Consider the following 14609-nt stretch of genomic DNA (forward strand, 5'->3'; position numbering starts at 1 on the left):
ATCCCTTTTTGTTGTCTGATTGCTGTTGCAAGGACTTCTAGTACTATGTTGAATAATAGTGGCGAGAGTGGGCATCCTTGTCGTGTTCCTGATCTTAAGGGAAAGGCTTCCAGCTTTTCCCCATTGAGAATAATATTTGCTGTAGGCTTTTCATAGATGGCTTTTATGAGATTGAGAAATGTACCCTCTATTCCTACACTCTGAAGGGTTTTAATCAGGAAAGGATGCTGTATTTTGTCAAATGCTTTTTCTGCATCTATTGAGAGGATCATATGGTTCCTGAGACTTTTCTTGTTGATATGATGTATCACACTGATCGATTTGCGAATGTTGAACCACACTTGCATCCCAGGGATGAATCCCACTTGGTCATGATGGATAATCCTTTTAATGTACTGTTGGATTCTATTAGCCAGGATCTTGTTGAGGGTTTTGGCGTCCATATTCATTAGGGAAATCGGTCTGTAATTCTCGTTTTTAATGGGGTCTTTGCCTGGTTTGGGGATCAAGGTAATATTGGCCTCATAGAATGAGTTTGGTAGCTTTCCTTCTGTTTCTATTTTTTGAAATAGCTTTAGGAGAATAGGTATTATTTCTTCTTTGAATGTTTGGTAGAATTCCCCCAGGAAAACCATCCAGGCCTGGAGTTTTGTTTTTTGGAAGGTTGTTTATCACTGATTCAATCTCTTCATAATTAATAGGCCTGTTTAAAAAATCTGTTTCTTCCTGTTTCAGTCTTGGTAGTTTATAGGTTTTCAGGAAGGCCTCCATCTCTTCCAGATTGCTTAATTTATTGGCATATAGCTGTTGATAAAAGTTTCTAATAATCCTTCTAATTTCATTGGTGTTGGTCGTGACCTCTTCATTTTCATTCATAATTTTATTAATTGGAGTCCTTTCTCTATTCTTTTGGATAAGTCTTGCCAGTGGTCTGTCAATGTTATTGATTCTCTCAAAGAACCAGCTTCTAGTCCTGTTGATCTGCTCTACTGTACTTCTGGTTTCTAATTCATTGATTTCTGCTCTAATCTTGGTCAGCTGCTTCCTCGTGTGTGGATTAGGCCTGTCCCTCTGTTGCTGTTCCAGCTTCTTGAGGTGAGAATAAAAAAACTGCATTTTAGATTTTTCTATTCTTTTGAGTGAGGCTTGGATGGCTATGTATTTCCCCCTTAGGACTATTGGCAAAGAATTCTTGATAGTTTCTCCTATAATCCTTTTTATTTCACTAGGTTCAGTAGCAATGTACCCATTTTCATTGTTGACCTTAGTAATTTAAGTCTCTTCACTTGTTTTTCTTGGTCAGTCTAGCCAAAGCTTTGTCAGTTTTGTTAATATTTTCAAAGAATCGCTTTTGATTTTGCTGATTTTATCTATTGTTTTTCTATTGCGTGTTTTATTTATTTCCACTCTAATATTTATTTCCTTCTTTCTGCTTGCTTTGGGTTTAGTTTGCTGTTCTTTTTTCAGTGTCATCAGTGTAAGTTTAGGTTAATGATTTGAGATTTTTCTTTTTTTTGATATAGGCATTTACAACTATAAATTTCCCTTTACCCACTGCTTTTGCTGCCTCCCATAATTTTTGATATGTTGTATCTTCATTTTCATTCATCTCAAAGTATGTTCTAACTTGCCTTTTGATTACCTCTTTAACCCATTAGTTACTTAGGAGTATGTTGTTTGATTTCCATACAACTGTGAGTGTTCTATTTTTTTATTATTAATTTCTAATTTCATTCTATTGCATTTAGAGAACTTACTTAGTATTATTTAAGTCTTTTTAAATTTTCTGAGATTTATTTTATGGCTTAACTAGCAGATGGCCTGTCCTAAAAAAAGGTTCCATGAGCACATGAGAAAAATATTCTCCTGTTATTAGGAGAAGTTTTTTTATAGATGCCTGTTGGGTCTAGTTGATTTATAGTTTTGCTCAAGTTTTCTCTTTCCTCATTAATCTTCTGCCATTTGTTCTAGACATTACTGAAAGTGGAGTTGTGTTGTTAATAGAAAACAAAGTGGAGCTGTTACTGTTGAATTGTCTATTTCACCATTCATTTCTGTTAATTTTGCTTCACGTGTGTCAGTGCTCTTTCATTATGTGCATGTGTGTTTATAATTATAATATCTTCCTGCTGCATTAACCCTCTCCTCATTACAAAGTGTCCCTCATTATCTCTAGTAACATTTTTTGTTCTAAAGTCTATTTTGTATGGTATTAATATAGCTGCTTCAGTTTTCTTGAGGTTGCTGTTTGCATGATACATTTTTCTCTATCCTTTCATGTTCATTTACTTGTCTCTTTCAATTTAGTCTGTTTTGTGTATGCACAAATTGCTAAATTGGATCTTGTGTTTTTTTAGTCTGACAACCTTTGCCTTTTGAATAGGTTTTTTAATCCACTCTCATTCAATTAATGTTATTAATATTATTGGATTTATGTCTGTTGTTTTACTTTTTTTATAATAATGTTTTTTTATTATATTATGTTAGTCACCATACAGTACATCCCTAGTTTCTGATGTAAAGTTCGATGATTCATTAGTTGCGTATAACACCCAGTGCACCGTGCAATACGTGCTCTCCTTACTACCCATCACCAGCCTATCCCATTTTTGTTTTCAATATGTCTCATGTATTTTTTGTTCCTCTGTACTTCTTTATTATTTTCTTTTGCATTAAGTGAATATTTTCCATTGTAGCATTTTAGTTTCTTTAGTGACTTTTTTTCACCATATTTTTTGAGCTATTTCCACAGTGCTTACCCTAGGATATCTTCACTTATCAGAATCAGCTTCAGATTTATACTAACCTAATTCTAGTGAGACAAAGAACTATAATTCATACATAGCTCCATCCCTCTTTCCCCCTTTTTGTAATATTATCATTATATGTATTATATATATAAATGTTATAAATGCAACAATTCATTGTTATAATTATGACTATAAAATTTTGTGGTTTGTAAATAAATGGAAGAAAACAAGTACATGTTTATACATTTTGTTATATTAACCTTCTTATTTACCCTTTCTGATTGTCTTCATTTGTCCCTGTGGATTTGAGTTACCATCTGGTATCATTCCCTTAGCCCAAGAAAACTGCTCCCACCCATCTCCTTTTTGCTATTTCCAAATATATATTATATACCTATTGTTTTATATAATTTTTTAATCCGTTAAGAAAGGAGAAGAAATATTTGTCCATACTCTTTTTTATAATGTGTAATTACCTTTACTGATGCTGTTTGTTTTCTCATGTGGATTCATTTTACCATTTGGCATCACTTGCTTTCAACCTGAAAAACTTCCTCGGGTATTTCATATCAGGTATGCTAGCAACAAGTTTTCTCCATTTTTGTTTACCCGTTTAACTTTATTTTTGAAAGATAGCTCTGCTAGATACAGGATTCTTGGTTGACACTTTTTTTCTTTGTACACTTTGAATATGTTATTCCACTGCTTCTAGTCTCCGTTGTTTCTGACAAGAAGCCAGCTGGTAATCTTCTTGGTGTTACCTTGTAAGTGATGAGTCATTTTTCTCTTGCTGCTTTCAGTATTTTCTCATTGTCTTTGACTTTCGGCATGCATCTGTTCATGAAGTTTTTCATGTTTATCCTACTTGGAAGTCACTGAGCCTCCTTCTGAAAATACAGATTAATATTTTTCAGGAAATTTGGGAAGTCTTCAGCCATTATTTTTTCAAGCATGTTTTCTGTTTCTTTTTCTCTCTGTTGTCCTTCTAGTACTCCCATTATGCATATGTTAGTGTATTTAACGGTGTCCCACATTTCTGTGAGGCTTTTCCATTTTTCTTCATCCTTTTTACTTTCTGTTCTTCAGCCTTCATAATGTCTATTGATCTCTTCAGGTTTATTAATTCTTTCTTCTGACATCGTGAATCTGTTGAGCCCCTCTAGTAAATTTTCAGTTATTGTACTTTTCAAGTCCATAACTTCTATTTGGTTCTCTTTTTATTAAATTCCATCTCTTTATTGATATTCTGTATTTGATATGACATTGTCATCATACCTTCCTTTGCTTCTTTAATTATGGTTCCTTTTCATTCTTTTAACATTTTTATAATGACTGTTTTGAAGTCTTTAAATCCAACATTTAGTCATTCTCACAGATGTTTTCTGTTGCTTTATTTGTTTTGGTGTATGTGTCATACTTTCCTGTTTTTCCACGTATGTCAATTTTTGGTTGGAACGGGACATTTTAGGTATTTTGAAAGACGTAGCGACTCCATGTACTGGCCTTCACCTTCTCTTAGGCTTGTTATTATTATGTGCCTGCTTATTTAGTTACTGGCTAGATTGTTTTAGTGAAGGTTATTTTTCCCTACTATAGTGATAAACTTTTGATACTATACCACATGGACTGAGACCTTGGCAGGTCTCTCTTTGACTGTCTCTTTCCCTGTCCATACCTAGCCATTAAGCTCCAATTATTGCTGGTTAATTATTATATTGTTTTCAGCTATGACCTGGAGCATAAATTGCTGTACAGACTAATCCAGTCAAGTGTGTGCTCGCTCCTATGAAGGGATAGTTTATGAGGTCAGTGTTTGAATTTTATTCTGACTCTAGGAATGCTCTTCCCTAGCCTAAAAACTAGCCAGCCTACAATTCAGCCTGTATCCCTAGTGAATCTACCAATTTACTTTCAGTTGCTTTTTACCACAACCTGTATTGCCTTTAAAGTGCCCTTGAGCTTGAACTTCTCCATGTTTTGTTGCAAATGAAGTCATTTCCTTTGGAGGAGATTAGGAACCATCTGTTTTAAGGCTTGCTTCTTTTCCCAGACAAAATCTCTGTGCCATAGCTCTGGAGCTGGGGTTGGAACATAGCAACTTTTCTTGAATGACACCCCAGCCTTAGGTCCTGAGCATTTAGCAAGGGTTGGCACATTAGCCTCATGCCTTTACAGCTTGTCTCTCCTGACAGGAAACCACTACCTTACGAGCCAGGCAGGGATGATCAGGGTCCTACTAGTCTCAGTGCCACCATGCCAAAGGTAGGGCCTCTGCCTCACCAGTACAGGCTAGGCAGAAGGGATCCCCCACCTCTTGGCTGCACTCACTCACAACTTAGCCTTAGCAACAGATAGTTGAGGGCAGGATGAGAAATGCTGATATCCTGCCCCTAACGAGAAGGTAGTCTCTGATTGGAGGCTATAGGGAAAGGGAACCCGTGTTCTTGGCTGCACAGTCTGGAGTGGAATCTGCACCTCAGTGAGCTTGGGAAGGGGGGAGAAAGCAATCTCGGTTCACATAACCACAGACTCACCTGTTTTTTTCCCACCTAATTGTCATAGATTTTGCTGAATAGATGGCTCTTTATTTCCTGAATGCATTTATGACCATTTCCAGATTTAAACAATTTTTTAAAATACTTTTCACCTGGGACTAGATCCTCATATTGTCATGCCAGAAGTTGATTCTAGAATATTTACATTCAGGGGTACCTGGGTAGCTCATTCAGTTAAGCATCTGACTTTGGCTCAGGTTATGATCTCAGGGTCCTGGGATTGAGCCCCACATCGGGCTCCCTGCTCAATGGGGGAGTCTGCTTGTCCTGCTTCCTCTGCTCCTCCCCCCACTGATGTGCTCTTGTGCTCTCTCTCTCAAATAAATCTTAAAAAAAAAAAAAAGAATATTTACATTCAGTGGGACTTTTGATATAGTTAGATTTAAATTTATCACATGGCATCTATTTTCTATTTCTCTCGTCTCTTCGTTCCTTTTTTTACCCTTTTATGCTTTAATCTCCTTTGTTGGTTTATTAGCTGTGTTTCTTTTTACTTCATTTGTGGCTTTAGAGTTTATAGAACATATTTTTAACTTCTCCCAGTCTACCTGTAAGTGATATTGTTTCCCTTCATGAATACTGTAAGAACCTCAAACTAATATGCTTCCATGTCTCTACTCATGACCCTTGTGTTACCATATATTTTACCTTTACCTAACGTTATAAATCCCACACTACATTATTATTTTTGTTTAAGCAATTATCTTCTAAGTAGTTTTAAATATTTTTCTCATGTAGTTACTGTTTCTGCTTTTGTTTCTATGGATCCTGATTGCCATTTGCTATCATTTTTTTTCTGCCTTGAGGACTGTCTTTAACATTTCTCGTATTGAAGGTCTCCTGCTGATAATGAATCCTTTTGACTTTTGCATGTCTGAAAAAGTTTATTTCACCTTCATTTTTGAAAGATATTTTTGCTAGATACAGACTTCTGTGTTGAAAGGGTTTTTTTCTTTGAGTACTTTAAAGATGTTGCTGCACTGTTTTCTTGCTCGCACTGTTTAAATACACTGTTGTTCTTAACCTCCTTCCTCTGTAAGTATTGGGTCTTTTTTTTTTCTCCTTCTAGCTGCTTTTAAGATTTTATCTGGTTTTAAGCAATTTTGATTATGAGGAGCATTAGCATGATTTTTTTTTAATGTTTCTTATGCTTAGGGGTTATTGAATTTCTTGAATCTCTGGGTTCTAAATTTGAATCTCAGATGTGGAAAAATTTCAGCTATTATTTCTTCAAATGTTTTTTCTTCCCTTCCCTCCTTTTTGAACCTCTTATTACACACATATTGGATGGCTTGAAATCATTCCACAATTCACTGATGATCTGTTCATTTTTAAAAATTCTCTTTTCTCTGTGTTTCATTCTTTTAATGTTTTTTTTATTATGTTAGTCACCATACAGTACATCCCTGGCTTCTGATGTAAAGTTCGATGATTCATTAGTTGCGTATAACACCCAGTGCACCATGCAATACGTGCCCTCCTTACTACCCATCACCAGTCTATCCCATTCTCTAGAGTTTTTATTTTGGTCTCTTTAAAAATATTTTCCATGTCTCCACATAACTTTTGAACATGTGGAATATGACTGTGATAACTACTTAATGTCTTTATCTGCTAATTCTAACATTCTTATCAGTTCTCAGTCATTTTCAGTTGATTGCTTTATCTATTCTGTATGGGTTGTATTTTCCTACTCCTTTCCAGGCCTGTTAATTTTTTATAAATCCCACACATTGAGACATCTACCTTGTTGGATGCTGGATATTTTTGTATTCTTATAAATATTTTGTTGATTTGTTCTAGGATACAGTTAAGTTCCTTGGAAACAATTTGATCCTATGGGTCTTGCTTTTAAGATTTGGTAGGCGAGATGGGAGCATGTGTTCAGTTTAGGGCTAAACATTTCCCACTACTGAGGTAAGGCCCTTCACTGTACCCAACCAATGCCCCACCAGTTTTGGGGTTTTCTAGTCTTGCTGTTGGGAACAGGCACTATTTCTGACCTTTGAGAATGCCAGGTGTCATTATTTCTAATCCTCTCAGGTGGTTCTTTTCCCAGCCCTGGGTAATTTGCTCTCAAATATGGCCAATAACTACTCAGCTGAATACTTAAAGAGGACCCCCTAAAGATCTGCAGAGCTCTCTTTCTTTGTATTCTCTCTTCTTCAGTGTTCTGTCCTGCAAACTTGAGGCAACGTGCCTAACTGTAGGCACGTTGCCTCCGTGGACTCTGCTTTGTCTCCTCAACTCAGGGAGTCCAGAGTCTTTGCCTGGATTCCCTCTCCCCTCCACCATGACCTGGAAACTCCAGGCAGTGATCTGGGACACTTAGAAGGCTCACCTCATTAATTTCTTACTTCTCAGGGATCACTGTACTTTGCTTCCTGATGTTTGGTACCTTGCAAACTATTGCTCCATATATTTTGTCTGTTTTTGTTTGTTAGGGTAGGTCTGGTTCCTATTACTTCATCATGACCAAAAGCGGAAGTTCACATATTTCACGTATTTTCCTTCTTAATTTTTGTTTTATTTTTCACTTCAGGAGACTACCCACAAAGCCAGTGTTTTACTGAGTGGTAAAATTAAGGTAGAAAATGGTCGTATTTATCAAAATCCAGTCACCTGGCTCAAGGATCTTCTAGGAGACGACAGTTACGTGACTTGGAATTATGCTTGGAGTAAGGTGGGTCATTCTTAAGTTTATTTGTAACTTCATACTCAAATGGAAAAGTACCTTTTTTTTATGATAAAACTATTTTTAAAGAAATCTTAAGTTCTCTAAGCTAGTTTTTGTCCTCATATGTTCCTTCAACAATATGCTATATGCTTTCTCCCACAATGCTTGTTTGCCAGAAATCCCCAGGGACAGAGTTGGACAGCTGACAGCCTCTCCTTCTTTGTTCCTCATCTAGTCTCAGAAATTCAGATGCCCTCAATCTTCCCTATTATCTTTCCAGGTGATTTCAGGTCTTTGTGACTCCACATAGAAAATTCGAGACCTCTGGTGTGTTGACCATTTAACTATATGTTAGTATTCTGATGCAATGAAGGAAAATCTTCTCCTAAAGATAAAGGAGTGAGCAAGCAGCCTAAGGCCCACAAAAGTTATGGTGCACTTTTGTTTGAACACAGTTTTGTCCATCAGTTGCCAGCCCCCCAAAAAGAAATACCTCTTTTCATTCTGACTTCCCAGACTTAGTAGTCTTCCACACAGTTTTGTCTTCTGACTTATAAGCCCTGTTTAACCACCAGTTTAAAGACTATTAATGATTGACACCCTTGAGGTCCAGTGATCAGCCACCTCCAGATGTCCCCGGCCACACTTCAGGGAACAGTCTTGCAGTGATTCACCCAGCAAAGTGTGAATTATCAGACATCCACCATTACTGTTAAACAGAACTGCAGATCCTTTCAGCCTCCACTAGCCATTACAGTAAGCCTCAGTTCCTGAGTAATAAAAGGCAGTTTCTTCTCTCCCTTTTTGTCCCGCTTAGCTCTGCCCACCATTCCTCCTAGCTCCTCCTCCCTAAACTGTTTTCTGGTATCCCAGACCTTTTGTGGCAGGTGCTTCCAAAACTGTGTTTTAGTTCCTTCATTTAGATCAGCACATCTTAGATTTCCTCTACTTTATAGTCTTTGGGGTTTTTTTTTCTTAAAGGTTTTTTCTTTTTTCTTGTTTATTTTCCATCCTTGGAGTCACCAGACCATCAGCTTTTCACCTGCCCAGTCCTTTCCATAATTGATAAATCATTTTGTATGCTAGTAATTAACATTTACTGCTGGAAATCCCTTTTTATTGAAAAGTTTCTTAAACTTGTGATAGATTTTATCATTTTGCTATAATAGTCTATGCTCACAGCATGAATATGGTACTGGTTTCTGTAGTTGAGTTTTTTTGAGCTCAACATGCTTCTGCTACTGTGTGCCCAGTGATGACTCACTTCTCCCACTCTTTTTCTTTATTGGAACTACTGCATTTTCTGCTTTTGAATTGCTGGCTGTGACATCATTTGGCCCTCACTCTGTACTTAGCCTCATTTATATATCACATTGCCTCTGGTGTTTTTTCATCAGCCATGTCAGTTAGTCATACGGTTATCACCTATGTGATAGTGAAGCCAAAGACAAATGTAGGCACTACAATTAGAATTCTTGAATGTAAGATATTCATACAGATTATCTAAGTAGGCTTAGATTTTTTTTTATTATCCTAAAAACAGTTTAAAAAATTACTGTAGGACACTCATGTACTTCTAATAAAGTCCCTAGGCTGAGAAACACTACCCTCGTGATATTTTTTACAGTATTTAAAATCCTCTTTTAAAACTTACCACAGAAACCTCTGCCTCTTCTTGTCTTGAGGGAACTCTTGAATTCATAGTCACTTTGCAATGACAGGAATTTTTTGCTACATTAGTAAATGTGAACATTTCTACTGACTAATTCCGAGACTGCTGGTGTGGTTATGGGGCCAGGAATGGTTGGTCGTTAGGCAAGAAATGTCAGAAAACTAGGTCTTATCCTGCCTCAGACAGAATGACAGAGCCACTAGACACAGATGACTCATACTTCCTACCCAAGCGGCTGGAGTGCTATACAGGGAATCCTGATGCTTACTCCCACTGGGCATCACTGATTCCTCTCATTCCAGCAATCTCCTGGCTATTTGGTATCATCCTGGTATGGCAGAGTGATCTCTGGATGGGAAACAGGAGGCCAAGCTAGTTCCTGGTTCCACTCTTGATAAGTTACGTGATCTGGGAATGGTTTTCAATTCTGCCTACACATTAGAATCATGTGGGGAGCTTTTAAAAATTAATGCCTGGTGGACCACAGCCCCACCTTCTTATCTAATAGTCGTGACTGAAGACCAGGTGGCAATACTTTAAAAAGCTTTCCAGGTAATTGTAGTAGGCAGCCTGGAGTAAGAATCGCTGATCTAGATCAAGTCACTTAACCTTTCTTAACCTCATTTTTCTTATGTATGAATTAAGTAGTAGTGCTAATTGTCTCTAAAGACCCTTCCAGAGGCACCTGGGTGGCTCAGTCGTTAGGCGTCTGCCTTCGGCCCACGGCGTGATCCCGGAGTCCTGGGATCAAGCCCCACATCGGGCTCCCTGCTCCACTGGGAGCCTGCTTCTTCCTCTCCCACTCCCCCTGCTTGTGTTCCCTCTCTTGCTGGCTGTCTCTCTCTCTTTCAAATAAATAAATAAAATCTTAAAAAAAAGAAAAAAAGACCCTTCCAATGTGGAGATTCTAGGACTTGTATAGCCATGTATGATTTATAAAGGCTTTTACATATATACTTTTACAACCCCATGAAGTAAGAAAGTTGATGATTTTTCTCTGTCTATGGTTGTAAAACCAGAGTTATAGGAGATTAGGTGATTTGATTAGCCTCAAGGCCAATAAGTGACCAGGACTAGAACCTGGTCTTATGGTTCCTTGTACGTTGTTTTCTACATTTACAACAATGACATGAGGGAAACCACATTCCTTTCATTGGAAACAGGTTGCCCTGAATTCAAAAGAGCACACACAGTATTACCTAGCTGTCTTTATGAATTTATGCCAAGTGTCATTCTTGTGCAGCAAAAATTGTCCATTTCCACAGGGAAAAAAAATATCTTTCTGTGATAGAGTTGTGGTATGAAAATCCTAAGAATTGTAATGACAGTTTATTTTTGTGAATGCCCCTGACTGGATTTTGCAGATGACAAACAGACTGCCATTTTGGGAAGTGACTGAAGGAGCATTGACAGCTCTCTTGTGCAAATATACTTCCCATTCAAATGACTCATTTTCTGAATTTCCACCCTTATAAATTCACTACTTTGGATTTAGCATTAACTTTTCTCTATGGTTACCCCTCACCCTACACACTTTCTAAAACAATTCCTCCTACCACCATGATTAGGAATATCAAGATACCGAAGGTTGAGGTAGGAGTATAGAAGGTGATGGAAATTATTGCGGCGCCTGGGTGGGGTGGCTCAGTTGTTTAAACGTCGACTCTTGCTTTGGGCTCAGGTCATGATCTCAGGATCTTGGGATCAAGCCCCGTGTCTCTCCCTCTCCCTCTTCCCCTCCTCCCATTCATGCGCTGTCTCTTTAAAATGAATAAATCTTAAAAAAAAAAAAGTGATGAAAATTGTTGATCTGGACAGCCAGCCACCCTCATTGAATCAATTAATCATTCCCAGGGTATCTTAACTTAAACTTCCTGTGAGCCTAGCTTCTATTCAGGAGGTGGTTGGAGATGTGGGCCCTTTTTTTTTTTGTTTTTGAAATTTTTTAATTTAAATTCTATTAATTAACATATAATGTATTATTAATTTCAGAGGTAGAGGTCAGGGATTCATCAGTCTTATATAATAGCTAGTGCTCATTACATCACATGCCCTCCTTAATGTCCATCACCCAGTTATCCCATCCCCCCACCTACCTCCCCTCCAGCAACCCTCAGTTTATTTCCTATGATTAAAGAGTCTCTTATGGTTTATCTCCCTCTCTGATTTTTTCTTGTTTCATTTTTTCCTCTCTTCCCCTATGTTCATCTGTTTTGTTTCTTAAATTCCACATATGAGTGAGATTATATGATAATTGTCTTTCTCTGATTGACTTATTTCGCTTAGCATAATAACTTCTAGTTCCATCCACATTGTTGCAAATGGCAGGATTTCATTTTTTGATGGCTGAGTAGTATTTCATTGTATATATACACGACATCTTCTTTATCCATGCATCTGTCGATGGACATCTGGGCTCTTTCCATAGTTTGGCTGTTCTGGACATTGCTGCTATAAACATTGGGGTACAGGTGCCCCTTTGGATCACTGCATTTGTATCTTTGGGATAAATACCTAATCATGCAATTGCAGGGATACAGGGTAGTTCTATTTTTAACTTTTTGAGGAAACTCCGCACTGTTTTCCAGAGTGGCTGCACCAGCTTGTGTTCCCACCAACAGTGTAAGAGGCTTCCCCTTTCTCTGCATCCTCACCAACATCTTTTGCATCTTGACCTGTTAATTTTAGCCATTCTGATGGGTGCGAGGTGGTATCTCATTGTGGTTTTGATTTGTATTTCCCTCATGCCAGGTGATGTTGAGCATTTTTTTCATGTATCTGTGAGCCGTTTGTAGGTCTTCTTTGAAGAAATGTGTGTTTGTGTCTTCTTCCCATTTCTTGATTGGATTATTCTTTGGGTGTTGAGTTTGATAAGTTCTTATAGATTTTGGATACTAGCCCTTTATCTGATAAGACATTTGCAAATATCTTCTCCCATTCTGTAGGTTGTCTTTTAGTTTTGTCAGCTGTTTCCTTTGCTGTGAAAAAGGCTTTTTATCTTGATGAAGGCCCAGTAGTTCATTTTTGCCTTTGTTTCCCTTCCCTAGTGAGAAGTTGCTGTGACTAAGGTCAAGAAGGTTGCTGCCTGTGTTCTCCTCCAGGATTTTGATGGATTCCTGTCTCACATTTAAGTCTTTCATCCATTTTGAGTCTATTTTTGTGTGGTGTAAGGAAATGGTCATATTTCATTCTTCTGCATGTGACTGTCCAATTTTCCCAGCACCTTTTGTTAAAGAGACTGTCTTTTTTCCATTGGATATTCTTTCCTGCTTTGTCGAATATTAGTTGACCATAGAATTGAGGGTCCATTTTTGGGTTCTCTGTTCTGTTCCATTGATCTATGTGTCTGTTTTTGTGCCAGTACCACACCGTCTTGATGATTACAGCTTTGTAATAGAGCTTGAAGTCTGGAATTGTGACGCCATCAGCTTTGGTTTTCTTTTTCAACATTCATTTGGCTATATCTGGTTCCATACAAATTTTAGGATTGTTTGTTCCAGCTCTGTGCAAAAGGTTGATGGTATTTTGATAGAGATTGCATTAAATGTTTAGATTGCTCTAGGTAGCATAGACATTTTTACAATATTTGTTCTTCCAATCCATGAGCATGGGACATTTTTCCATTTGTCTTCCTCAGTTTCTTTCATGAGTATTCTATAGTTTTGAGAGTACAGATCCATTGCCTCTTTGGTTAGGTTTATTCCTAGGTATATTATGGCTTTGGGGGCATTGTAAATGGGATCGATTCCTTAATTTCTCTTTCTTATGTCTCATTGTCAGTGTGTGCATTGATTTTATATCCTACCACATTGCTGAATTCCTGTATGATTTCTAGCAATTTTGGGGTGGAGTCCTTTGGGTTTTCCACATAAAGTATCATGTCATCTGCAAAGAGTATGCGTTTGACTTCTTTGCTGATTTGGATGCCTTTTATTTCTTTCTGTTGTCTGATTGCTGAAGCTAGGACTTGAATACCAGTGATGATAGTAGAAATCCCTGCTGTATTCCTGACCTTAGGGGAAAAACTCTCAGTTTTTCCCCCATTGAGAATGATATTCACTGTGGGCTTTTCATATATGGCTTTTATGATTTCTATCTCTATCCCTACACTCTGAAGAGTTTTAATCGAGAAAGGATGCTGTACTTTGTCAAATGCTTTTTCTATATCTATTGAGAGGATCATATGGTTCTTGTCCTTTCTTTCATTAATGTAGTGTATCACATTGAGATGTGGGCCCTTTTAAAATACAAATATCCAGGAGGTGTGAATCCTGAAAACATAAATAGTATGGAAGGCATAGTGCCTTTCTCTTGCCTGGAGCTGCATGGAGTGCCTGGGAGAAGTAGAGAAGGGGAGGCTCTGGGATGGGAATTGGGAGGAGGTAGGTGGTATGAAGATGAACTTCACTTCCATGATGCTTTTCCCAGGATCAGCTCTTTTGTGGCAGTTATTATACTTTGATTCTACCTTCTCAAATATTTGAGAATTATTTTACTTTTTAGCCAAAATGTGTTTTTGTGCTACAGTGAACTTAAACGAAAACTTTGCCTTCCTCCACGCCACCCTCTCCCCAGCCCCCTGAGATAAAAAACAATTATCCTTTCCTCTTTCTCCCTCTTGGGGTAGTGCAAATTTGTTAAGACTTGCTTCATAAAACTTGAAATGGAATTAAAACAGTTATTTGATCATCCATGAACAGATTCCCATTAGTACCAACAAATGGTTTTCCTGAAGACATAGGAAAGTGGACTGATAGTTTCAAATAAAATGGAGCCCCAGCAGGGAAATAAATTTTTGGACAGCTCTTTAGTATTTAAAAGCAGGCTATATTTTATATTTTTTCTTGATGCATGTTAGAACATAAGGTATAGAGAAACATTTGTTACTGCAATTAATGACAATTGATACTAAACTTTATTTCTTCAGAGACCTTACCAAAGTAAAGTTAATTAAT

At 37.5% G+C, this 14609-nt stretch overlaps 1 protein-coding gene across 1 annotated transcript in view; it reads left to right on the forward strand.

Annotated features, from left to right (window-relative positions):
• ANKRD31 (ankyrin repeat domain 31) overlaps positions 1-14609 on the forward strand; it is a 171513-nt gene that overhangs the window by 146345 nt on the left and 10559 nt on the right. The window contains exon 24 of the mRNA XM_040622182.1: positions 7848-7988. Coding sequence (XP_040478116.1) covers positions 7848-7988 — 141 coding nt within the window. The remainder of the gene's footprint in view (positions 1-7847; positions 7989-14609) is intronic.

The sequence above is a fragment of the Ursus maritimus genome, unplaced genomic scaffold, assembly GCF_017311325.1.
Source record: "Ursus maritimus isolate PB19 unplaced genomic scaffold, ASM1731132v1 scaffold_5, whole genome shotgun sequence".
Taxonomy (NCBI): Eukaryota; Metazoa; Chordata; class Mammalia; order Carnivora; family Ursidae; genus Ursus; species Ursus maritimus.